The following is a 26,196-nucleotide window of genomic DNA, read 5'->3' on the forward strand; positions in this document are numbered from 1 at the left end:
AATGAAATGTTAATGAGTGTAATATGGATGCAAAATCAGAAGTAAATGAAATAAATGGAATACGAAATACTGTAACGTCAAAAAACACAAAATACCTGGATAGGGCGGCACGTAGTTGTAATCCATTACTGAACTGTCGCGTTGATCATGCCCGAGAGCCAGCGAGGCGACAAGGTCGCAACTGCACGACATTTTGCACCACAATATCAGACAACCTTCACAAGCTATTTGCAGTAGGATATTATTGCACAACGTTTCTATTACAACGACCTAAAGCAAACTGAGCTGCAAATCTGTACTGACTGGTTGGTAAACGCAATTCTATATTTGTCTACTCCTACTGGTCTTAAAAAACGCACTTATTGCAACTGTGATAAAGCAGATATTACCGCAAAATTCAGAAGCATCGGTTTGTTTATATGCCAAACGTATTCCTGCATTTGTTCTTTGAAAAACAACCCTTTAATAAGACAAACTTATGTAGTGATGTGGTAGTCGTCAATTTACTGAAGCGAATTCAAGGTGACCCCGATTTTGCGGACAGTTTTGACGGAAAGCGTGTCACCGAATATACATTACCTAGCAAAAAACAATACAAACTAAACAATACGCAAAGCAAAAGAATTGAGTAAAACTAGGTTTTCGTTCGAACAATTAGGTGCACAGTTTATGATTCACAATACGATACATGCTATTTTACCCGAAGATAAAATACTAAAGAAACTGATAGCGTTGCCTTAGCTCTCTTGGTCAATTACAGAGTACTGATAGTAAAGGCTATCGGGAGTAATTCACGACCTCGACTATAATGGAATGATTACAGACTAGGTCTGGCATTATACGACCTTGTTCGCTCTTGTATTACATTTCAAATAAGAGTTAAAATATGGAAAACCAATGGAAATTAACGACCTTTGATTTCTTACTGTTTTGGTATTTGTTTATTAAAATTTTACGCGTCTACTACTTACAGTATATAGCTAAGGCATAAGTGTATGTATTCAAACATGTGGAATTATAATTTCATGGTTTTTATAGTTCATGGAACGTTTTGTAAAAAAAACAATGAAAAGTATACTTCGTTCACTACCAGTTTTTAACTTCTTCTTTCCAGTACATTCGGTCAACTTTTGCGATTCATTTTAGTTAAGAAACTAAACGGATCTCCCTGAAATTTCGAACATTCACAAAAGAGTCGTTCTAAAATGAGCTATTCATTTCGTTGCAGTAGGTCAACTCAACGCATTTAAAACTCATTTTTCAAACTTCCTATTTGGTTTCTTTTTTTTGTAGGTATTTACTAACTCTGCAACTAAGAGTCATTTCCGCACTTTAGGCTAGATTATTGGCATATCGCGCATCCTAGGCGTGTAAACCCATGTACGTGATTTGGACTTCTGCCCAAAAAAAATAAAGTTCCTGACATATACATAAGTTCATACATACGTTAGTCCTAGAATTAACAGCACGCAAGTACTCGTAGTTTGTATCAACTAAGTATTTTTTTAAACTAATTAAATACCCATACATTACATGTACATGTTTTATAGTTAGTAATAGCAAAGCGTGGCTGAGCTTCATAGTTGTTAGTAAAACAATAACCCATGGAACGAATTTTTGAAACAAAATCATAAAACAACCAACAAAATCAATAGATTTACAGTAGAGTACTAAGCTTGATTATTGATTATTAAGAAACTGTCTGCCTACAAGGGCAATAAAAAAAAAACTCTCTAAAAACTTGTTTAAGCGGTTTGCTTTTACATCATCGTTCATTTAGATAATTATCTCTATATCGTGTTAATGGCGTTTCGTAACAGCTGTCAAAGTCAATATGACATGTGTGTGCTGTCAAATTTGTCACAGAAATTCTAAATTTAAATCACTCAATTTGTTCCTTTAATTATATAATCACTGTATCTTAATTCGCTTTAAGGTTCAACTGTATCAAATATTATTATCAACGGTGCCGGTTCGGTGTCAATTTAGTCTAACTTACGTGACGGAATTCATTAAAATTTAATATTCAATTCACGCAATCAGTTCCTGTGTTATAAAATATACACTGAAAACTTTTTTGCTTATTAAAAGGTTATGTCAATAAAATCGAAACAGTTTAATATTAGTTGTTAAGACTATAATTTATAAATCAAAGTTTTGCTTGGCAATTTGTAGTTCATGATATAAACTAAGTTTTTTGCCGAATTTCAAGAATTAAAGTTAACAAAGTAACTTTAATAATATACTTCAAAAAACGTTCTCATCCTGTACCTACATGAGAAGTTACTGAACAAACAAATTGCAGAAAAAAGGAAGAAAACAAAAAAGTGCAAGATACAGTACACAATATCCATTTTTAGTTTAATTAATAATTACTAAGTAAATATAAAAAAAATTAAATATACGATTGAACGAATGAAATGAATGAACTATAAAGCAAAAACTAAACGACAGTTTGACAGTCACAAAAACTGTGGTAGTTGTATACTATTATATACCAGTATGTAGTGCTGGAAACATCAAGATTGTCAAATGGTTACCACGGCCGAATCATCTCGCGAATACCCTTACAAATATCAACTCCGTACTAGAGGTCCCGCAGTAGTCGAAATTCGACTATAATTAATTGGAATTGTAAGTTTGTACACTATTATGATTGTAAATTATACTTCTATAATCACAAATTTCACCAAGGCCACACTATAAAAAATATTATTAAAGACAAACAATATTTCATCTATTCTCAATTTTACCACAGACGTCAAGAACAATAGTTTGACAATAAATAGTATGCATGCGTGTGTGCGTCAAATACATGGTATGTAGTGTGTGTAATGTTTTCTTTATTGATTTAATGTATCTTTCATGCATTCTTTTAAAAAAATATTAGCATTGTGCACTTCTTCTCTATATTCTGTATAAGTGTGGAAAATTTCATACGGAGGAGTATGAAATTTTCCACACTTATCCACGCAATTTTCGTAAAAAGGGATACGAAGTTTTTGCTTCCCGTATTAATATATAGATTTTGTTTTGAGAAATGTTCTTATTTAACTATTGAATGTGCTCGTGTTGGCGAGTACTGAATGACAGCGAAGCAAGCGAGTCTGTTAATCTTTGCCTCGGGCTTCGTACGTATTGATTGATGGAAAACGGTTAACTAAACATTTTTATAATCGGTTCATACTTTATTCGTAGCTACCGGCAAATGGTTTCATGTGTTATAAATATTTTATTCGTGTAATATCTGGTTTTAATCACCCATTCTAGAAATTAAGAACGGAGGTTCTCATGTCCGATAATATATATAACGTGAACGGGTGCAGATTTTATTGTGTTACATACACAATAAAATCACTCATCCCAAGTCTTCGTTCACGAGTGAAGAGCGGTGTCATTAGAGACTTCGCTTTACATTGCTCTATAACAGCCTTTCCCAAAGTGGGCGATAACGCCCCCGGGCGCTGCAGGCCTAAAGGGGGGCGGTAAGAGACCCAGAAAAAAATGGGGGCGTTGTGTATAGGCTTGGGAGGCGATTTGTAATTTCATCTAGGAGGACCCTTAGACACTGGCTGAGCTCTCGCTATAGTGGTTTTTAAGTAGGTGAAAAAATGGGGGCGCTAAAAATAATTTATTCTCAAAGTGGGCAGTAGACAAAATAAGTTTGGGAACCCCTGCTCTATAACGAAATATGAAGTAGAAAGCGTTGTTTTTTTTTTTTTTTTTGGATTGAAGGATTACTGGTGGCCCGGTGGCCTTTCCAGTTTCAGCAGGACAAACGTTAATTTATTTAGACAGAGTACACTCTATTCAGTAATGATGACAAGTCACATCCGCTGTGCAACTTTATTACTTCATTTTGTCCAAAGGCGTACCCACCCCCTTTTAAAAAAATATTAAAAGTTCGCATTTCAGACCTTTATTTGTATCCTACATTGTGATGTTTACGTTGAGCCTATTTTATGCTGAGATTAATATAATATTACAGTCTCCCTTGTTTCTTATACCCTTTGTAATATATAGTACAAAAGCTATCAGATGCGTCTAATAATAAATAAGCTATTTTATCTACTCTTTATCTTTTCCGTCGGTGTATTTTGTGAGTATAACTAGTTGAATATTTGGGTGCCATTACGTACAGAGTGAGAGAATTTAAGAGAAGAAAATAGTTGTGGAAAAATACATGCAAGGTGGCAAAATTACATAAACTTCACAGCAGAAGAGTTTTTTTGTGGAGAAGTTGTTTAAGAAGAACTACAATGTTATTCAAATTCAAACTTTTGGCAGGGCCTTCGCCAAGAGGCGAACCCAAAATAAGGCAAATGGTAGACTATGGCTATTTCTTTAAATACATTTAAATTTACTTATAGACAATAATTAAATTTAGATTTTTCGAGTTGCTTTTATGAATAAAACAGTTTACAATTTTCATGTTTTTGTTTCTGCTATTAAAACAAATAGTAGGGAATTTAACGCACAATCAACCTTTTTAACGCAATTCGTTGTGGATGAGTGGAAACCTTCCATCTTAATCTTAAGCAATTCGTAGAGTTAAGTGACATCATAATAGGGATCATTTTCGTTAGAACAACGATTGTTCCGCTCTTCAAAATGATACACGCGATGCTTCAAGACATAAATAGGATGTTAGCCCATAAGCCCAGCAACCAGTAATACAACATTAAGCTTTTAATTGGAAACAGGATTTCAAATATACTGCACATGAATTTAGTATTTAATTCAAAGTGTCAGTAGGTGCAAATTTTATAGACGGCTCTGGCTGAGGAAACAGCTTATGTTAAGCGAAACGTGGGCGAAGAAGAGTGGGCGAGCTTAGCACGGGTCAAGTACAGAATAAATAATTTATTTACGGTTTGAACAAAGTTGTTTACGTATTATTTCTATACAAAAACAGTGAGGGAATTTTGTTTAACGCAATAATGAATTCGGAAGTTTTAAGTTATGCGAACGAATTTAGATATTTAATTGTTTTTATTTCTTTTTTTTTTTAGCCTACCTAAGCTGAGAGCCTTGAGAGGCTATTTCAGCGTAACCTTAACTAGTAGGTGTGCTCACGGGGCTCAAACCTGACGACGTTGCTAACACGAACCCTATCAAGAGCCGTGCTTCGCAGCATTTACCACCGGATCGGAAACGCGACCCACTGAGAAGATCCGGCAAGAAACTCAGTGGGCTGTGTCTGAGGGATGTGATTCCATAGAGAAGGCACTAATATTATTTTCCTAAGTATTTCAACTCTTTGTTAGCCGAGTACGTATAACTTAAAGCCTAGATATCTAAGGCTTCTCATTTATCATGCGGATTGCGGTTACCAGAGCAAGGTTTTTTTTTATTTTTATTGAATAGTCGTGTGGACGAGCTCGCAGCCCAACTGGTGTTAAGTGGTTACCGGAGTCCATAGATATCTACAACGTAAATGCGCCACCCACCTTGAGATATGAGTTCTAAGGTCTCAGTATAGTTACAACGGCTGCTCTGCTCTTCAAACCGAAACGCATTACTTCTTCAAGGCATTTCGGCAGGCACCGTCAACCTGTCTATATCTGCACACGAAGGTGTCATGCGTCTCGGTTTGAATAATTGGAGCAACCCTTAAAAAGTGCAAATGAGACTTGAAGACTGAAACACGATCTCGAAGCGGGCGTCGTCATCCCACACTGCAATGTCTATGAACTACCATGTAATAATAAAAATTAGTGGTTCCCCGGTAGTCGAAATTCGACTATAATTAATTGAAATTATAAGTTTGTACACTATTATGATCCTATTGTCAAAGACTATTACTTCTATAATCATTAATCACAGATTTCGCCAAGACTACACTTTAGGCAAATATTAATAAAGACAAACAATATTGAATCTTTTTTTTAAGAGATTTTATGACCTGGTAACTGAGACCTTTAAGTCATGTCTTATTTTAATTTATATTATTCATATTTTTATGAAAAATGATATTATGCAGTGAAATGAAATGAAGATGATTAATTTGAGACACTAATCAACTGGGATGAAATAAAATGAAATGAATTGTGATGATATGGGATGAAATATAATCTCAGTAAAATAGTGGTCATTTACTAAGATTTTTTCAGTGGACTTTTTGGAGGATCCCGAGAAGTTACGTCCAGCGGCTTTGTTTCATTTTCCCACATTCATGTACTTTCACAGATATTAAATAGTTAATAAGCCACCATTATTACACATTTAACCCCGAAGAAACACTAAATAGACAAAATAAAACAAATCACACAACTTCACTCCTCGCGTTCCCGCCAAAAAGTCCCAATATTGAATCTATTCTCGATTTGACCACAGACTATATGCAATAAAAAAAGTTTGACAATAAACAATAATAAGCATGTGTGTGTGTCAAATACATGGTTGTGTGTGCAATGTTTTTTTTATTGATTGAATGTATTTTTTATGCATAATTTAAAATTTAATTCTGAACTCCTTCTCTATTATTTTCTATAAGTGTGAGAAATTTCATACTCCTCCGTCCGCGCAATTTTCGTGGCAAGTGTAAAAAGTTTTTGCTTCACGTATTACTTAATATCTAGATGAATCATACATTAAATATTAAAGAACTCACCAATTTCACCGTCATTATTGTTTAATACCGGCACGGACGCGTTCATTCTTCTGTCTTATGTTATATCACAACTATCACTTTCATCACTTAATGATACGGTGTTGCGAATTACGATCGTTGTATCATCGTTACTTTAAAAAAAATGAATTTGTAAATACAAAATTTGAACCAAGAATTATTTTACTTGAGTGAAAAAACTTCTTAATAGTCTTATTAATTTTTTTTTTTCATTTTTACAAAAGATTCGTCAATTGAATTGTGAGGAGAAACTATTTTAGAAAGTCAATGTTACAGCATAACATAAATAAATATGATATGTATTATATAAATAAAAGAAATATAAATTAAAAAATAAAATATTAAAGCAATTTTAAACATCCTATATTATGAAGTCTTATATTAAATAAATAAAAAAAAAACACGTTTTATTCATCACTAATTTGCGAAATGCAAATGTTGCTCTTTGCGATTTTATTGCTGATCTTATCGGATTTGAGATGTTAAGCTATATTATTTTTTCATCTAAATGCATAACTGCTTTAGAGCAGAAATGTACAAGGTATTTTTTTTACAAAAAGACCGAAGAATTGGTTTCGTTATTTCTTCGACATTATTACTGGAAGACTATTTATTGGCTTTGGTATACATATACATAATAGTGGTTGTCCGTGACCACGAAAATTGCGAAGTATTCGATACCTCAAAATATATATTAAAACAATAGACCGTAAAAACAGTTCTAATGGGCTACGAACTCAAGAAAACCGATGAAAACACACTATTGATCGTTTCCTTATTATTTATTCAGAGAAACGTCAATGTAAACTACAAACAACGCTATAAAGCATTTAGGTCGGGGAGTTTAAGAAAGGATTGTAACGTGGCTGTGTTTAAGCCGAACTGGGACAGCGCGTCTGCAATACCGTTATATTCAGACGAACATAATTAACAGATTAAATCTGTATCTCAACAATGGCTCGATGGAGACGTAACGTTACGTCATGTTGCACTAAGTCTGTGGACTATTGATTACCCTACTTTGAAGAATAATTCATAAATCTATATCTTAGCGTTGCGGTAACAACGTGGAGTTTGTAACCAACTTTGATTAAATGAGAAAAAATGTTTTTTTTTTATAAATAAAATTCCTAGGTTATAGGTGAATGAGTGACTCATAATACCGTTTATGTTATTATAAATTGAGTAATGTCAATACATGAATATATTTTAATAATAAAAATATAGACTTTCGAAGTATTTTTAAAATTGTAACATACCGTTTTGGTAATTGTAGCCCTAGAAGTTAAATTATGTCTGTATTAATTACGTTTACCGGGCTTAAAAATTTCACACACTATAATATATCCTGAACAATATACTGCATTTCTAATAAGCACAGTCCAACATATATATCTGCGGATATGATATTAATTCTCAGCAACGTTAGTAATGTGTAGCATAATCATAAAGAAAGTATCAAGAAAAGTGAGCGTTTCCGTCCCTAGGCAAGTGTTTAAATAATTACATAAGCCAATGGCAATCGGAAGCGAAACTAACATGTGATGTAGACGGGGACTCTAACAACTTTCCTAGCATGTGCCCTATGTAAGATCTATTAAAGGATTTACAAAGAAGATTACTAGAGAACACTAAAGCTAGACCTTAATAAATGCGTGAAAAGTCTCAAGGAACGCATGTGTAGTAATGCATGTTACAGCACGATATGGGAATAAAGTGTTCGGCACCTCCTATTCTCCACTATTTTTCGAAATCAACGCAAAATAGGTAATAGTAATTTAAATAAAGAACATACCACAGAGTTTGTTTCGTTATTGTGACGGATAGCCGTCATACAACGCAAGATATTATTTGACGGATGCCTTAATGTCGTAAGCGAGATTCAGGAATCTCCAAAGTTAATGCTTCTCAAAGCTGTGGCTTAGTGTGTTTTAGTGAAACACTTTCATAAATTTTCTCAGTCTTTTACTCAAAGGTCAGTAACATAGTTGTTGCGTTAAGAAAAGTTGTCATCCATGGAAACACGTTTCGCGTCATTCATGAGTGTTTCTAGATTTCATTTGGAGATAAGTTATTACCGAAGCATATACGCATAAGACTGAAACTCGCCTTGAAATTTGGTCAGGGAGATCAAATTCCCGATTTATTTCTTTGAATCAGATTGATATTTATCGATATTTAAGGCGAACACGACAGCAATATCGAAAGAATTGCATACTTGACCCCTGATTCTCATAACCGATGACTAGATCTTAGATCGACGACCTTTGATTCTATAGATCGTGTCGAACCGTCAAGGACATTAGAAAAGATGACAAGAAACAATTTTAATTTTAGAACGAACGAAACAAGAACTTTGAATTAATCTAGTTCTGAATTAATCTAGTTCACTGGTGGTAGGACCTCTTGTGAGTCCGCACGGGTAGGTACCACCACCCCGCCTATTTCTGCCGTGAAGCAGTAATGCGTTTCGGTCTGAAGGGTGGGTTAGCCGTTGTAACTATACTGAGACCTTAGAACTTATATCTCAAGGTGGGTGGCGCATTTACATTGTAGATGTCTATGGGCTCCAGTAATCACTTAACACCAGGTGGGCTGTGAGTTCCTCCACCCACCTAAGCAATAAAAAAAAAAAGAATAATCTAGAAGCTGAAAAAACAAAATTGATGTTCACAAATAATCCAAGAGCTACATTTCTCATGTAAATACTTGCTTTAGTTTACGTTTTGGAAAAACGAAACATTATTTCTATTTTAAATCTAAAAGCAGGTTTTTTATGTTTTAACCGTAATAATTATCTCTGTATTGTGTGGTTTGCCTAATGACTAATGACAAAGTAACTAAGTTGAAACATTAAAATAGCTTTCACGATGCGTCAGAGAAATCTCTCTCGAGTACCAAGTACCAAGGCTTATGCAAAACAGCGAGAGAATACTTTGTTTTTGCGCTTACACAAAAAGTGCATTAATCTTGTTTGCATTTTCTTGTCTTGTTTCAAGAGTGCATTTGATATTTGCAAATTTATGAATAAGTTTTTGTTTATTGTTTTTGTTTGTTTGTTGTTTATTTTTGATTCTCTACATATGCCTATTCTGAAAATTAGTCATCATCATTAATCCTTATAACCCCCTATCAAGCGAAATTTTTGTTTTATGACTGAAAAAAAATCAATGTTTCATTTTTTTAAAGTATGATAGAACATGCATAATTGATTGAAATATGTATGAAAAGTATATTTTCTCGGAAGCAATTAAACGAATCACGATAGATATAAACACCTGTGTCAGCAAAAGGTGTTACCAGTCTAGACGATAATTCTTAATTGAAACAATACGTACTACTATTTTGACGCGGCTTCATAATTTATATCTTAAGAAACGGCGGGAAGGTACTCATCACGGCCTGGTACAACGATAATGTGTTTTTTTAATAGTTAATCTGGTGTTATTTCTGCTGTGAACATATTATGCATTCCCGTTTGAAGGACTTAGAAAGCGACCGTGCGTCCCATTCTTCGAGGCAATCAAGCGATTGGCAGCGGCATTAACACTGTACTGCTCATGCCTATCTTAGTTAATAATATTCTAGAACGTTCTACGAATGTGTTTATTAAGCTCCACGTCGCAGATCCTTAATGATATCTCACACTATCGCAGTACTTACGCAATCGACACCCACTGAAAAGTTTAATTCCAGTAGGTATTTACAAATAGTTCTTTTGTTATTTTTAATTTTTTATTATCTCGCGAACAACATCTGATGCTCAAGGCTGTTCATTTTGAGAGAATACAATATATACAATAAATACCCTACGTCAAACGACTTTTTTTTCAATTTCATTTCTATGCTTTGCAATTTAGGAAACTTCTACATAAAATTTTGAATGTAAGATATTTTTTTTATCACGAAGAATGTTAAAATGGTTTTTCGACTTAGGCAACTTTTCGTTGTTTTAAAGTTTATCAGAATCTCGAAATTTTTATTTATTTGATCGTGAAAGTATTATGAGTCCGGTTTCTTGGTCGACACTAAGATTAAAAGTTCAATACGTCAATTTTTTTTTTTCATCGCTTCATTAATATTTTATTCATAGTATAAACAGCTATCGCCCCTAATAATATAACGACTGCATTTCGATAAGATTCCGTCTGTAGGCCCACAAAGAGAAACTGGTTGCGCAACTGCTTCTGTTCTTAGTTACGACATACAATGAATTTACAAAAAAATAAATATTAAATCCGAACTGATTGCGGTACGGTTTGATTCAAGTGATCTTTATATTGGCTTTCTAATGCAATGGTTTTTGTGAGCAAGATACTCGGGCGCAATAATCATTCAGACTACAGATAATTTTTGTTTGGAAGCCGATTGACTGATTTGTTGTGTAGTGCATTTTTTGCACAGTTAAATAAGTTTTTCATTTCTTGTCCACTGCTGAAATTAGGTTAAGGTAAATAAGTTATTATTAAACTATATCGGATACGAAAATAATATTCAATTTAAAAAAAAAAGTTTTACATTTTATATTTTTATAAAACTCATCAGGTTAATTGAAAAATATATTTTTCTACACTTCTACTGTATTATAATGTACTTCAAAATGGATTGAAAGAAATTTGGCCAATGATACTATTGAATTATTTATTATAAGCGAAACCTGAATGTGAATCCGTCATCTTTTTAAACCGTTTGCCTCGCAATATACTATCGAGGAAAAAATGCGGCGAAAGTTGGTAAAGATATTGCCTAATATTAATGGTATGTTTACAAACACTTGGAGTTTGTTTATCAGCGTTGTCAAACTTATCTACACAGATAAGCTAATAATTATTTAAATACTATTACATAATTTTGGATCTATTTTTGTTAAATGTTTTATGGCACTGAACCGTTTTAACATCAAAGTTACAGGTTGGTTGATGTGTTACAATGTGATATTTCCTAACAACTTTTAGATATTTTATTTTAGCCAATCATGCATCGTAAGCATTTAAATTGTAGATAAACAACTAGGCACTGTTATTATTAACTAGTCAACAATATCTTAAACAAGGTTGTCCTGTCATAAAAATTGTTTGGCTGTTTTCAATGAAATAAATTGGAGGCTAATACGCTCTTTTAACTAGTTTAATGTATTTTTTACAAATGAACACATATTTTAAGACTAATGTAATATAGTTTATTTTTCAAACTCCCAGGTATAATCCAAGTGAGGTTAATGACTTTATCAATTTCCACTTAAACACAAAAATGTACGACGCTAGAAGCGATACGCTTTTTACAAAACAATGTCAGTAAATTGAAAAGAAAATTATTTGTAGACTAGTGTCAGATAATTTAAGCATCGAAAATTAAAAAATACTAAACAAACTTACTAAACGAACCACTACGGAGAAACATTCGATTTTCAGTATACTATTTATCGTATGGTACTTCATACACCTATATACATATTTATTGTTATTTTGTTATGTTCGGTATTGAACAGCACACTTAAAATATTATACACGTAAAATCAGACACACACAGCACCGAAGGTATTTTTGATATACCTATTGATTAAAATTGAATTCGAGCCCAGACTTCGCTATAGAGTGCTTAACGTACTTATGTTTTTCAGCATATTCTAACATATTCATATTTGCTCTAAATCGACCGACTAGCTCTCAGCTGATTCGATGTTAAGTGCTGCCTACACTTTTTTAATTTTAAGTTAAAATTCTTAGTTACTTTAGATCGTATTTTTTTAAACTGTAAGAACGAGTTACACTGTGACACTTATTAGCGATAGAATAAAAAGCAATAAAAATGTACGGTATATCAGTAGGAAATACTAATTGTGTAACGTGTTCGCAACTGGCATTTGTAAACATTCTCGTTCACATAATTTGCTGCGAAGGTCGTGTATAAGTAGATTTTGATTCGATTTTTGATCAAAACTGTTACAATATATCAACAATCATTTGAATTTATAATAAAATAGTAACACTAAGAAATTTTTTCCAATGACAGAATGAAAGTTTAATCACTCAAGCATATTTCGATCCATTTGTTTTTTTTATATATTTTACCTTCGTAACACTGAACATTTTTTTTATGTAGAAAAGAGTACTACAAACACACACCACTCAATAAATTATCGAATACAAATTTGTAATCGCGTAACCAATCTGTTGACACGACGCGTGCGCTCTTGTGTCGTTTAGCTGGTGTACTGTTGAAAAACCTTCAACATATAAATAGCAATGCAGCGCTTCGAGTTTTAAACTGACAATAAACGCAGCGCTTTGATCAAGCGGTTAAGCGCTTTATTACTGAAGGATATTACCCGAATCAGCTAGAGTGATATCACCCAATGTAGCAGTAGAAGTCAGACGTATTTTCAGATTTTAGACGTTCTTTTGTAATTTACAAACAACATACTTAGGTCATTACGCCCGTACGTAGGTAAGATGACGTCAGGTTTGAACAATAAAAATACATTTCTGTAGCCGAAATTTCGCTTTGAAAAAGAATTTATGTCCACTTAAAATTCAAGTGAAACAAATTACGTAGTGTTAATTTTAATCGTTAATTTATTTGCTGTCGGTTATTCAACTGGTTTTTAATCAAACGTTCCTCTTTGAAAATTGAAAATTTACTGCTTCAATCGAAATGTTACTCCGTAAAAATACCGTTAAATTTCGATCCTATTTGTATACCCTAAAGGAGTATTTGATTCCATCGTCATTAAATCGATCCCTCGAATCCTTTTAAGGGCCTGTGTTCAGTAAACAAAAGCTTGACTTAGCGGTGCCCGATTATGTGTTAGTCATAGTAATTGCATCGGCTTTGAATGGACGCTCCGCTCCGTGGACTGCATTCCACATAATTATTATTCCTTTTTAGAATAAGGCCATTTAGTGTTTTAAATATAGAATATAACATCCGAAGAGTAAATCGTCTTCAGTATTTTGTGGTATTTTTAAAACTGAACTTTAATGAGGTTTTAAAATAAGAAATAGATTAAAGATTTTTTTTATCATAGATACGACATGTTATTGATAAGTAAGGCATTCTTCATTTACATGACAGTAGGAATTATAATCGCATTACAAACCCATTACGTCTCATGATAATATCATTATCTTCGTGTGTGTAGTATCAATTCACTAAAACTACTTAATTTTAAGGAAAATGAATGTTATGGATACTAAATAAAGAGTTAGTGCCAAAATTGGAAACCTAATGAGAGACGCAAATGTATTTCGAGGTAATTTGTGAAAACTCTAGATAGTAGGGTATATAATTATTTAATTGTATAGATCAGTGATTATTTAGTAGGTTAAAACAGTACATGCGTTTCGGTTTGAAGGGTGGGGCGGCCGTTGTAACTATACTTGTGACCTTAGAACTTTATATCTCAAGGTGGGTGGCGCATTTACGTTGTAGGTCTATGGGCTCCAGTAACCACTTAACACCAGGTGGGCTGTGAGCTCGTACACCCATCTAAGCCATAAATAAAAAAAACATGGTTATGAGGACTTACCGTTTCGGATCACACTAGGCCTTTTAAAATCCTTTACTATTATAAACACTTTGCTTGTAACGACCATGATTTTGTTTTAACTAATCGTCCGAGTTCATCGGCTAATCGAATTAAAATGAACCGAAAAACATACATTCAGATGCAGGTGCCTGTTTGTTTATCATTTTACACAAACCGTGATGTCATACGATGTTCCTGACGAGCACGTCTAACCAGACGTGTGTATTTGCAGTTTTCATTTCTAATTCACACTTGTTTTATAAGCATTGCACGCCTGGAACTATGTTATCATGGTCTTTTAAAAGAAAAATTGGTAATACAAAAGCGTTGAAGCATTTTGGATATCATTTAATGACGTTGAAAAGTTTAAAATGATATAATAACAATTTTCTGAAATGAATAAAATTGTCTTGTGCATATACTCGTACAAGGAAATTAAATGAATGAATTATGTGAAATATTGAAAGTAGACAAACTTGAGTAGGTATTTTTTATACAATTTCAAAAGATGTGATGAATGTTTCAAAAAAATTTCACAATAAAGCGGTTGTACTAAAAATCTCACATAACTAATTTTATCATATCAAATGTTCTAATAAAATTCTTAAATACGAGATTTGTACACAAAATATTAAACCGGCTAACAATGTAATAATCCGCTAAATATTTTGGTACACATGCTCAATTTACATTATATTATTTATTGTCTGCAACTAGCGAATGTTTAGTATAATTTAGGTCTTATGTGCACACTATAGAGATTATTTTAATTCTTTAACTGTATAGACAAAACTTCGAAATAAATTTATGTTAATTCTCATATAACAGTCAATTTCATTTTTTTTTTAAATTATATTTTAGTCATATCAGGACCTTTACAAAGGTCTCGTTACTTAATAGTTACTAAAATAAGAGTTGAAATAAAAAATACCAAGTAAATAAATAAATAAATATATATATATTTTTAAGTCGTTATTTTTGTTCCGTACATGTACAGATCCATGAACGAAAGAGAGAAAAAAAAAGAAATGCATTCGTCTATTATCATCCTCGGAGTAGTTTCACTGTTCTTTATATTTATAGAGGATGTATTTTTAAATGGCTATTTGTAAACATATGGCGGTACAAAAGCGGAGTGATTAGGTACTTTAGCTCTTGCAACCGGTAAGACTTAACAGCTTTATGCCATGTTTTTAAGATAAACGTGAGGCCTACAATTGTGCATTGTAAAATTTACTTACGAAACGAAATTAAATTTTACTACAAGTATGATAATGAATGAAGGTAATAATGGATTCTAATTTATCAACAGTTTTAAGTCTTTTCCAAAATGCAGTTCATGATGATTGCTTTTGATGGAAAGCGATACTTTGCACCAAGTGATGGAGACATGTTATAATGTGCTCAGAAACGTGCAGGCCAGGAAGCCTTTGCAATAAGAATTGGAAAAAGAAATAAGCCAGAGAGAGAGAAATCGGTTTCAATTACAACGCGGTTCGCCGCATGATATTTAAAACTCATAATTATCCCATTAAAAACATTATTATAACAAGGTCGTAATCGTAATAACGATATTATTAATCCGAAAGTGTCTTGATTGTATTTCGTACAAGCAGCAAAAGGAACTGTTTTTGTAAATCCTAAGACATTTCATGTACATAGGTACCGGAGAATGACATAGCCTATTTTTGGTTTGTGTTTAATCATTTTAGAATATAAAATTTAACGCGGATGGAATAACGGCGCCCATTTTACATTTAAGATAACCTTATAAATCTAGATATTACATTTTGTCATATTGACATGAAACTGGCATTAATGATTAATTTTAATGAACGTCTTTAAGAATTTGAATTTGTGGCGTATTCTAATGGTCTTAATTATAGTTTCCAACTAGTGTTACTCTTAGGTAACTTTAATTAAGTTAAATGAGAAATTTCTAACAATGGTGTGTACATTTATTTTATGTGTTAACTCCACTTTTACAGAGATCGTTCCATTGTTGCGCTTTCGCCATTGGTGAATGTGACGTGACGTATATCCGTAATTTGAGAAATTCATAGCTGCTTTAAAATATCTAACCGGCCATAAGAAAACATTAAAATTTAATTCCATCGCTCCGATTTCTGCAGAAGTTTTAAATATTTTTATTTTTTAACTTTTTATTGCTTAGATGAGTGGACGAGCTCACAGTCCACGTGGTGTTAAGTGGTTACTGGAGCCCATAGACATCTACGATGTAAATGCGCCACCCACCTTGAAATATGAGTTCTAAGGTCTCAGTATAGTTACAAAGGCTGCTCTGCCCTTCAAACCGAAACGCATTACTGCTTCACGGCAGAAATAGGCAGGGTGGTGGTACCTACACGTGCGGACTCACAAGAGATTCTACCATCAGTAAGTCCTTTTATAAGTAAGTATGTATTTTTTGTCTTTGTCATAATTTTCTCATTTTCGTTACGCTTTCGCAGGCAAAAATAGATGGAGCGAACGAATGGGCGTGTGATCGTTCTCCGTGTCACCGTTTCCGGGACCGTGGCGCAAGGATGTCGCAATATTTTAACTTTTTTGTGAAGTTAATATGGAACTATTGCCATTTAAACGAAACTTCAAGATAGAAATAAATAAAAAAACTCGTTTTTGATGTAACGTGTGTTGCTTCTAATAAATATTGTAGGTTTACATTATGATCAATTTCTTGAAAATCCCACAGTTCTTTGTAGTTTAAATTGTGTAAAAAAAACTTAAGGATCTAATTATTAAGCCGAATTACTGAGCGCACAATAATATTGATGTATCCGCTCGCAACACGTTTGAAACACAATTACATGTTATTTGGCAACCCTAAATCATGAACAAGGAACGGAAGACGAAACAAGAGGGTTACAAGTATGTACTTGGCTCAGATAAAAAAAATTCAAAAATAGCAACTTCAAAAGAAAGATAAGCACGAGTAGATTTTATCCAGATTTATTTACAGCATATGGTTGCCACAGTATTTTATTAAGTTGCCCTATTTTACGTGAAACCGTTAAAATTAGAAATGGACGTTCGTTTTTTTTAAAATTTGTTTTAAATAATTTTTTGTTTTCGCTTTCAATTAATTTTTTTATTCATATCTACGAATTTACTAATACTACACTTTTGAGCTTTTGATCTTGTTTTTATGAGCACTCATCCAATTTTTGTTTAGCTAGTAATAATAAAAAAGAACGATAACATAATTCGAAGAAGAAAAAAATGGCATAAATATGACCAATTCAAAGACTAGTTGTTATTGGAGCACAACGTAATAATTAGGTATTATATTAATTAATGACATAAAAAACACTGTAATTAAGTACCTACATAAAAACACGTTTTGACTTACATGCCGCTCAAAAGCCAATTTTCATCTTTGAAACTGGTCACACACTTGGTCGATAATAAATAAAAACGGACCGCCAGTAAATCATGCCTGTTACAAGTAAAAAAAAAACGAAAAAAAAAACTGGTTCTGGCAAACACGTCCAAAACTGCAAAAATATAGCGATCAGCCTTGGTCATCGAGACTGTTACCCATTGACCTAACATAATGCTGAAAATACAGTTTAACGAAACTATTCTTCATTTTAATACAAGCCTAACAAAAAATTGAAATAATTATGTATGTATTTATTTACATTAGACCAAAAGGATTCAATCGAGAAAAATAGACACAGGTCATCATCATCAACAGCCCACAGTCGTCCACTGCTGGACATAGGCCTCTCCCAATCTACACCACTGAGACACAGGTCAAGCTAATAATATAACGTGTCAATTATCATCTTGGGAGTTTACGACATTGATCTGAAATATGATATATTCATTCATTTTGACACTAAAGTCAGTTTTACATAATTACTGATCCTTCAGTGTGCATCATTTGTCAGAATGGAGCTGCACCTCATTTGGCGCACAAGGTCGAAGCAAAATCATTTCAAAGCTCATTAAAAACAAAAAACAAACTTAAATTGTCTCTTGTCTTTGCCGATTACTTGATTGATATCTATATATGTATATAAAAATGAATTGCTGTTCATTAGTCTCGTTAAAACTCGAGAGCGGCTGGACCGATTTGGCTAATTTTGGTCTTGAATTATTTGTGGAAGTCCAGGGAAGGTTTAAAAGGTAGATAAATATGAAAATGCTCGGAATTAAATAAAAATAACAATTTTGTTTTCCTTTTGATGTCCCTCCGTCGGACGGATTCCTTTTGTTTGTGTCTTTTATTTAACGATTGAGGCACTACGAAGTCTGCCGGGTCAGCTAGTTTACTATAAAAATAGCACTACGTGTTCTGTTTCAATGTGGCGTCCATCCGTAAATTGCAAGGCTTTCCAGAACCGGTCGAAACATGAGTAAGAAACCGCAATTTGCATCAGATCTCTCGATTCGTTACTTCTTTTGCATGAAACAAAATATTGCGCGAATATGAACCGAATTTTATTTCGAATTAGATAAATATGTTACTTAATTAACTTAACTTTATTTATTACTAGCTGTACCCGTCCGCTTCGCTAGGCATTTAAAATTAACACTATGATATCTCACCCCCACACCTGGTGTAGGGAGTCCAACACTCACATAAATATTAGCCTATCCATTAAGTACGTGTATTTTCTACATGGATACCAAGTTTCAAGTCAATCGTATGCATGATTTAGTAGTTATAACGGAACATCCGTAAAAACCACTGTAGATTTATATATTAGTATAGATTGCTGGCCGCTTACGAAGAGTTTGAAGAAAAAAAAGACCCAAAATAATAATAAAATAGAACACAATATGTAAAACGAATTTAAACTCAAATGTGTAACGTTTTATTTAAAATCCACGAAGATGTTTTTGGCATTAGAACGATAATTATTTTTGTCAATATTATTTTTCGTTTCGTAACTCGTAATATTATTAACTTACCTCTAACATCGCGCTGCAATGTCGCAGAAAGGGAACCACCAGCCAAACTCGCTTCCAGTAAGTTGATATTTTCGCGACAACGAGTCACGACCTCCGTCTGTGACACGAAAAAAAAATGTTGTTGCAAACAAAAAAATCGTTTAAAAACTACAAATTACAATTATGAAATCGAGAACGTCTCTATTCAACATCTCGAGCAAAAATCTGCATTGAAATTCACTTTCTCTTCCGTTATTCTTCTACGTTTTCTTTTGCCAATTTCAAATAAAATCTATTTTTAAGCATAATACAGGACCATGCAACATTCCTATTAAATAAGGAAGGAAGTTAAGCCAAACGTCATTAAGCCAAACACACATTAGAAAAGCAGAAATTGAACAGGCCCGAAATAAAAAGAAACTAAAATATTTTGAATTTCGTAAAACCCGTGTTCATACTATTTATGTCTAATAGTAATTCTGTATTATCTGTGCTTCGTGTGATTGTATCTTTGTTGAGAGAGTAGGGTGTTAATTGACTGAAACTCCATTTTAATTTTCAAAATTTAAACATTTATTTTTTTAAACAAGTTATACAAAGGTCGCTGTTAACATTATCTTTTATAAAAAATAAAATCAATTAACAACCTGTCCCTATTCAACATAACATTATTTATTACATAAAGAAAGCCTTATAGTGAGATACTGCGGAGTTCAGTCGATTCACGTAGTTACAAAATAAATATGTTTTTCTATCAAAAAAATTACAAATTACAACCAAATGTAAATAATTAACAAAGCTAGATAAACGTTACAACTATATATCACTGAATGACAAGAGCTTTGTATTCCTATGAGGTAAGTACACACCCAACTAATATTAATGTAATAATAATTTTATTATGAAATTAATTAATGCAATGGCGATTTTAAATTAGTACTATTTTCCCAAAGTTTAGAGTTAGGGCTTTCATCCTTCTCTAGTATCGAACGAAATCGTCAAATGTGACGTCTGTCAATTTGACATTTCATTTTTTCAATCGACTAATAAGACAGGTAACTGTGAATGATTCCTAACTGAAGCGTTCAGTAACCTTTACACTATTGTTTTATAAATTAGTAGTCTTAACCTTTGTTTGATTTAGCACCAAATTATCACCACCAGAGACGTAAGATATTGTAACAAAAAGAAATCCAGGCAGTTAGTATTCTACACAACACACAAACACACGACAGCGAAGGGGTTAGTGAAATGAAAAAAAAAAAAAACAATCATTCAGAACTTGGATATTCTAAAGAACGAAACTGTTAACGGTTTGATTATAAAATTAAATAGAAATTTGTGAATTATTTTATCACTCTTTAAGACCGTGATGGCGATGAAATAAAATGTTAATTGTAAAGTTAGTATTTGCTGCGATGGTCACACTAAATCTTAATTCTTTTATTAAGTCTATATTTATAAATGCCTACAATTTACATTTTGTACACAATAAGTTGAGCAACGGTCATGGGAATGCATCTCTCTTCTCTGAATACTTTTGTAGACGCATTCGCACGTGTGAGCTTACAAAAGTCATAGGCAATCTCCGATCGGTACCGACCGGACTAGGCTTGCTGACACAAACGACGCACAGACCCTCCACTTTCAATCACCTACAACGTAAGTAACATCCGCGTGTCTGACGATCGCAGCGTGTTTAATCCATATACTTACACATAGAATAATTATTACGACACAAGCCCAACCCATATCGTCTTCTCGCATTAAAACTGTATAATCCCAAAACTTACTAATTTTACAGGAGAGTGTTTTAAAGGTTTAAACCTTTGTGATATTTTGAATATTAATCATTTTTGCAACATTATTTTTTAATTTTTTACCAGTTACATTATCTGTCTTTTAAAGTAAGATAAAATTATGTATATTTATTTAATAGTAGTAATAGTAGTAAAAAAAAACTAGACTACGCTCTTTTGACAGTATTTATGAGAAAAATACTGGTGATACCAAATTTTGACGTAGATATATTTTTTTTATTGCCCTTGTAGGCAGACGAGCACACGGCCCACCTGATGGTGAGTGGTTACCGTCGCCCATGGACTTCAGCAATGCAAGGGGCAGAGCCAAGCCGCTGCCTACCGCACATTAACTCAATTTCGAATATTTTTGAAAATTGTACACTTTTAATGCGAAAGGACGATATGTCATTGCAAGTGAACGTAAACTATGATCAAGATCGAGAAGGCGGCTACGGCCAGACACAGGCGCGCCCTGAAGCACGCCGGGCGCCGCCCCTCGCAGTCCGGATAGCTAGTGCTGAAATCTGTATCGAATGGGGGCCTTACGTAGTCGAAGGCGCGCAGCAGGTCGGGCGAGGCCTCGTGCCGCTCCAGCAGCGCCTCGGCGGCGTCCAGCGCCGAGCTCGAGCGCCGCACCAGGGACCTCACTTCCTCCGCCTCCGACTCCGATTCGTCCGTCCACGTCCTTCGGCTGTGCTTCTTGGGACTCGACGTCTCGTCCTCAGAATCAATGCTCTCTGTGGATCGCCGCCTCAGTTCAGAAAGCGCGACCTTTTGCAACTCCGCCTCCCCGTCTTTCTCGGTCCTGCGACGTCGGTTCAGCGAGTCCAGAATGTCCGGTCTGTTATTCACTTCGGTGTACTCGAGCGAGCTGTTCACCTCGTCGCTGGTCATGTTGGAGCTGTGACGTCGGCGGCCGAGAGCCTGCACGTTGAGCAAGTCGAATTCTGGTGAGTGTTTCTTCCGTTCCATGTCCGATGGCTTCCGGCGCCGGACTCCGTCGTTGCTCTCTAGACTAGTGTTGTTCCTCGATCTCTCTAGGCTGTCGAGTAATGTTTTTTTGCGTTCAGCGCTGGACATCGACTTTTTGGGCTTTCTAGAAGGCGTTTCGACCGGGGAGGTTCTCGTGGGACGCTTGTGACGCGGTAAGCTTCTCTCCCTGGACATTTCGGAGGGAGGTCGCCTTCTTCGAGTACCACTGGGGCTCTGATCGTGTTCTGGTTGTGCGGACAAGCTAGAGCAGCAGTCCGACTGTGAATCCAAGAAAGCTCGGTAGTCGTCACCGAACTCGAGCAACCGACGTGCGGCGTCAGAATCTGGGGCTTCGGAGTAAGGTTCAGAGTTGTATTTTTCCTGCGGACAATAACATGAAAGTTACGACGGAGTGAAAAGAAATCAATTATTTAAGAATTACTTTATGAGCGTATCGTTGTATGCATTATCGCTGTCAAGCATCGAAAATGATTCAGACGAATATAATAATAAGTTTAAAAATTATTGGAGTTCGGTAATTGAAAATTGCAGCACAGATGTTCAAATCGCAAAGATAATCCTTATTATTTTGTATAGATGGACCAACAAGCCCTTAGCTCATCTGGTGTGTAAGTGATTGGAGCTTATTATAGACATTTCAATGCGAATTCCGGCGCCCACCTTAAGACACAAAGTCCAAGTACGCGCCAACGACTGGCGTACCTTTCAAACGATAACGCTAGACTGTTTTGCGGCAGAAATAGGCGAACTAAATTCACATTATGGATTTGATATTATTGAAGTCGTCGTGGCCTAAAGGATAAGACGTCCAGTGTATTCGTATTTAGCGATGCATAAGTGTTCGAATCCCGCAGGCGGGTACCAATTTTTCTAATGAAATACGTACTTAAGAAATGTTCACGATTGACTTCCACGGTGAAGGAATAACATGATATAATAAAACTGAAGCCCGCAAAATTATAATTTGCGTAATTACTGGTGGTAGGACCTTTCTCTAGTCCGCACGGGTAGGTATCACCACCGTTTCGGTTTGAAGGGCGGGGCAGCCGTTGTAATTATACTGAGACCTTAGAACTTGTATCTCAAGGTGGGTGGCGCATTTACGTTGTAAATGTCTATGGTCTCCAGTAACCACTTAACACCAGGTGGGCTGTGAGCTCGTCCACCCATCTAAGCAATAAAAAAAAATGGACTTAAGAGCCTAGACTCACTTGATAAAAGTCCCAGGCTTGTTCCGAGAACGAGCTGTGCTCTTCTGTGCCAGCCGTCACGCTTTTGTCCACGTCCGAATCTTTGTCCAAACTCAGATCCCAGAGCTGGTTCGGATCGCCGAGGCTTAGCGCCAAGAAGTTCCGTTCCCTTTCCAAGCTCCTCGCTAACCTCGGTCGAACCGTTCCGCCGGCCGGCCCGAGTTTGAATTCGGGTTTGGACGTGTTTTCTGGATCGTTTTGTTCGTTCTGCTCCGGGATGGCACCGTCTTCGCGTGTCGATATGTGGGTCTTCTCGATGCTCTTGCGTAGGTTCGCCATCGCTGCCAACTGTTGCTTTATCAGTTCCTCGTCGCTGTCGTTGCCCGAGGTTGAGGTCGTGTCGAACCTGTGAACGATGTTACGAACGCCTTTAAGAACATGTTTTAGGGTTGTTACACATACATATACATCCTGGGCTATTCTTGAGAAATACAGATATTTGTTGGTAGGTCACTTCGACATTCCCCTCATCCTTACATGGTAAAAGAAAACAAAAAAACTTAACTGAGTAGGGGTAGAAGTACATGTCAGAAAGCAATCATGCATACCAGTTTGAATGGTAGAGGGACTGCTCTATTGTTGTGTAACGATTGGTATTTGTACTGGAGACTTCAAGTTGGCGGTATTGACGATATGATACTCGCATCTATAAGTATCCACTTGTCGTCCAGTGCTATATATGCACAAAATCAGTGATGTGACAAAACCACACGTAAATAATACGGAACCGTTTACTTGGAATTACACTTTTTTATTTACTGGATATATCACAGCCAACTTGGTGTTAATTGGTTACCAGAGCCCACAGACATCTACAACGTAAATACCGCCACCTTCCTTAAGATATGAACTTTAAGGTCTCAGTATAGTTATAACGGCTGCCCCACCCTTCAAACCGAAACGCATTATTGCTTCACACGGCAGGAACAGGCGGGGTGGTGGTACCTACCCGTGCGGACTCACAAGAGGTCCTACTACCAGTAAATCCCTTAAACAACAATAAACAACCGACCTGCTCTTTCTTGTAGCCGGGTCACTCGCGGCGCTCCTCTCATTTTTATCTTCTATTTCAGGGCTGAGCCTTCCGCAGAACGACAGAGACTTGACCAGCCTCTCCCTCCTGGAATTTTGCGGTGCGTTGTGGCGGCGGAGCTTGAAACGCTTGCGCCGTAACCAGCACTGTTTGTCGTTGGCTTCGACGCACGACGTGCAGGCTTCCGTCATTGTGTTCGTGCTTGATACGTGACCCTGAATGTTAAATTTTAAGTAAGTAAGTAATGAATATAATCAAAGAAGTATTCAAGTTTCAAAACTATATTATACATGAAAAGTTACTTGATTTGGTATAAGTGCTATTATTATACACTTTTTTCCCTACCTAGCTGAGAGCCTTGAGAGGCTATTTCAGTGTAACCTCAACTAGTAGGTGAGCTCATGAGGCTCAAACCTGACGACGTTGCTAACACGAACCCTAGCAAGAGCCGTGCTTCGCAGAATCTACCACCGGATCGGAAACGCAACCCACTGAGAAGATCCGGCGAGAAACTCAGTGGGCTGTGTCTGAGGGAATTATACACTAGTGACCCGTCCTTCTGATGATTACTGATCTGAATCAAGTCCTGACAGTAACAGACACAATAAAGAAAGAACGTAACAAACAAATCTAATCTTTCCTGTTCGTATATTCATGGTTCACTATTTTGGCGATAATGGCTTGTACATAAAAGATATATGCTATCACGGGTTTTTTGTAGGACTATTTAAGATAAGCATTTTCAATTTACATTATATACGTGTAGCTCCAACGGTTTTTGGAATAGCTCGCAAACGGTACATTTTTTCCTACTTACTTTTACACTTATTGTTGTATTTAGGGTAATTCACACTTTATCTTTATAAATTATATATATATGTGTTATTATGGTGTGTAAACTATATTATTGTAAAGTTTCATCAAAATCCATTCAGTAGTTTTTGCGTGAAAGAGTAACAAATATACATCCATACATTCTAACAAACTTTCGCGTTTATAATATTAGTAGGATAAAGAAGAACGTTGCAAAGCACAAGCATCGTTTTTATTGTTCGAATTTTTAATTAACAATGAAAATGCAAGTTAGTGGAAGCGTTTATTACCTGTACAGTTGTAGAGCTGCCCCTTAATTTCGAGTTAGAGTTCGAAGGCGTGACTGTATGCGGGGAGGCTAGCGTGTTTAGCGCAGATTCCGATATGGACATGTTGTGTGTCATGTTCGGCGCGTCCGCCGCTGTCGGCGTGGCGGCTAGGGATGCGCCCGCACCGCTCAGTTGAGACAAACACGATACGGACCAAGGCCTAGTGCTGTTACCGGCGCGTTTCTTTCTTAATGTAACCTAGTACGAGTTTATTTTGTTAGACACAACGAATGTACATAATGTCTTTTCGCATTAAAAGCGTACAATTTCCAAAAATATTCGAAATTGAATTAATATGCGGAATCATTTGGTATCACCAGTATTTTTCCCATAAATACTGTCAAAAGAGCGTAGTTTAGTTTTAGATAATTTTTTTTAATTTACCTATATTTTAACTGGTATTAACAAAATTAGTACATAATTTTATCTTACTTTAAAAGACAGATAATGTAATTGGTAAAAAATAAAAAATTAACGTTGCAAAGATGATTAATATTAAAAATATCATATGTTTAAAACCTTTAAAACACTCTCCTGTAAAATTTAGTAAGTTTTGAGATTATATACCTTTAATGCGAGAAGACAATATGACATAATAATATTAGGAACAAATAATGGCTATGAACGGGTTGCTTGAAGCTGATATGGATTATTTACATAATGTTCACAAACTTCAACGTGGCGAAGTGAATTTTGAATTTGCTCTCAATAGTGACTTAAATCATAGACATTCATGAACAAATGATTCTCAAGCACAGACATCGTATTAGTTAGTAAATCATACAAAATGATATGCTCGTATAACTTATTTTTTACTATTGACATACAAACAAGCATATATATATGTACATTTTATATTTATTTGTAAACGTTTGTATGTTTTTAATATACACGTAT

The 26,196-nt window shown here is 35.0% G+C and overlaps 1 protein-coding gene and 1 long non-coding RNA gene across 5 annotated transcripts in view; one reads left to right on the forward strand and one right to left on the reverse strand.

Moving 5' to 3' along the window:
• LOC101740250 (klarsicht protein) overlaps nucleotides 1-26,196 on the reverse strand; it is a 358,174-nt gene that overhangs the window by 16,276 nt on the left and 315,702 nt on the right. For 3 of the 4 annotated variants that reach the window (XM_062669362.1, XM_021351399.3, XM_062669361.1), the window contains 5 exons: nucleotides 25,261-25,497; nucleotides 24,137-24,372; nucleotides 23,086-23,470; nucleotides 21,428-22,234; nucleotides 19,101-19,197 (listed from right to left, as the gene is read on the reverse strand). In XM_062669362.1, the coding sequence (XP_062525346.1) occupies nucleotides 19,101-19,197; nucleotides 21,428-22,234; nucleotides 23,086-23,470; nucleotides 24,137-24,372; nucleotides 25,261-25,497 (1,762 nt within the window). The remainder of the gene's footprint in view (nucleotides 1-19,100; nucleotides 19,198-21,427; nucleotides 22,235-23,085; nucleotides 23,471-24,136; nucleotides 24,373-25,260; nucleotides 25,498-26,196) is intronic. The other variant, XM_062669363.1, reaches the window with a different exon arrangement.
• Nucleotides 12,992-16,846, forward strand: LOC110386098 (uncharacterized). The gene is made up of 2 exons (XR_002431339.3): nucleotides 12,992-13,078; nucleotides 16,631-16,846. It is a non-coding gene; the product is annotated as an uncharacterized LOC110386098 (long non-coding RNA).

The sequence above is a fragment of the Bombyx mori genome, chromosome 7 (assembly GCF_030269925.1).
Source record: "Bombyx mori chromosome 7, ASM3026992v2".
Taxonomy (NCBI): Eukaryota; Metazoa; Arthropoda; class Insecta; order Lepidoptera; family Bombycidae; genus Bombyx; species Bombyx mori.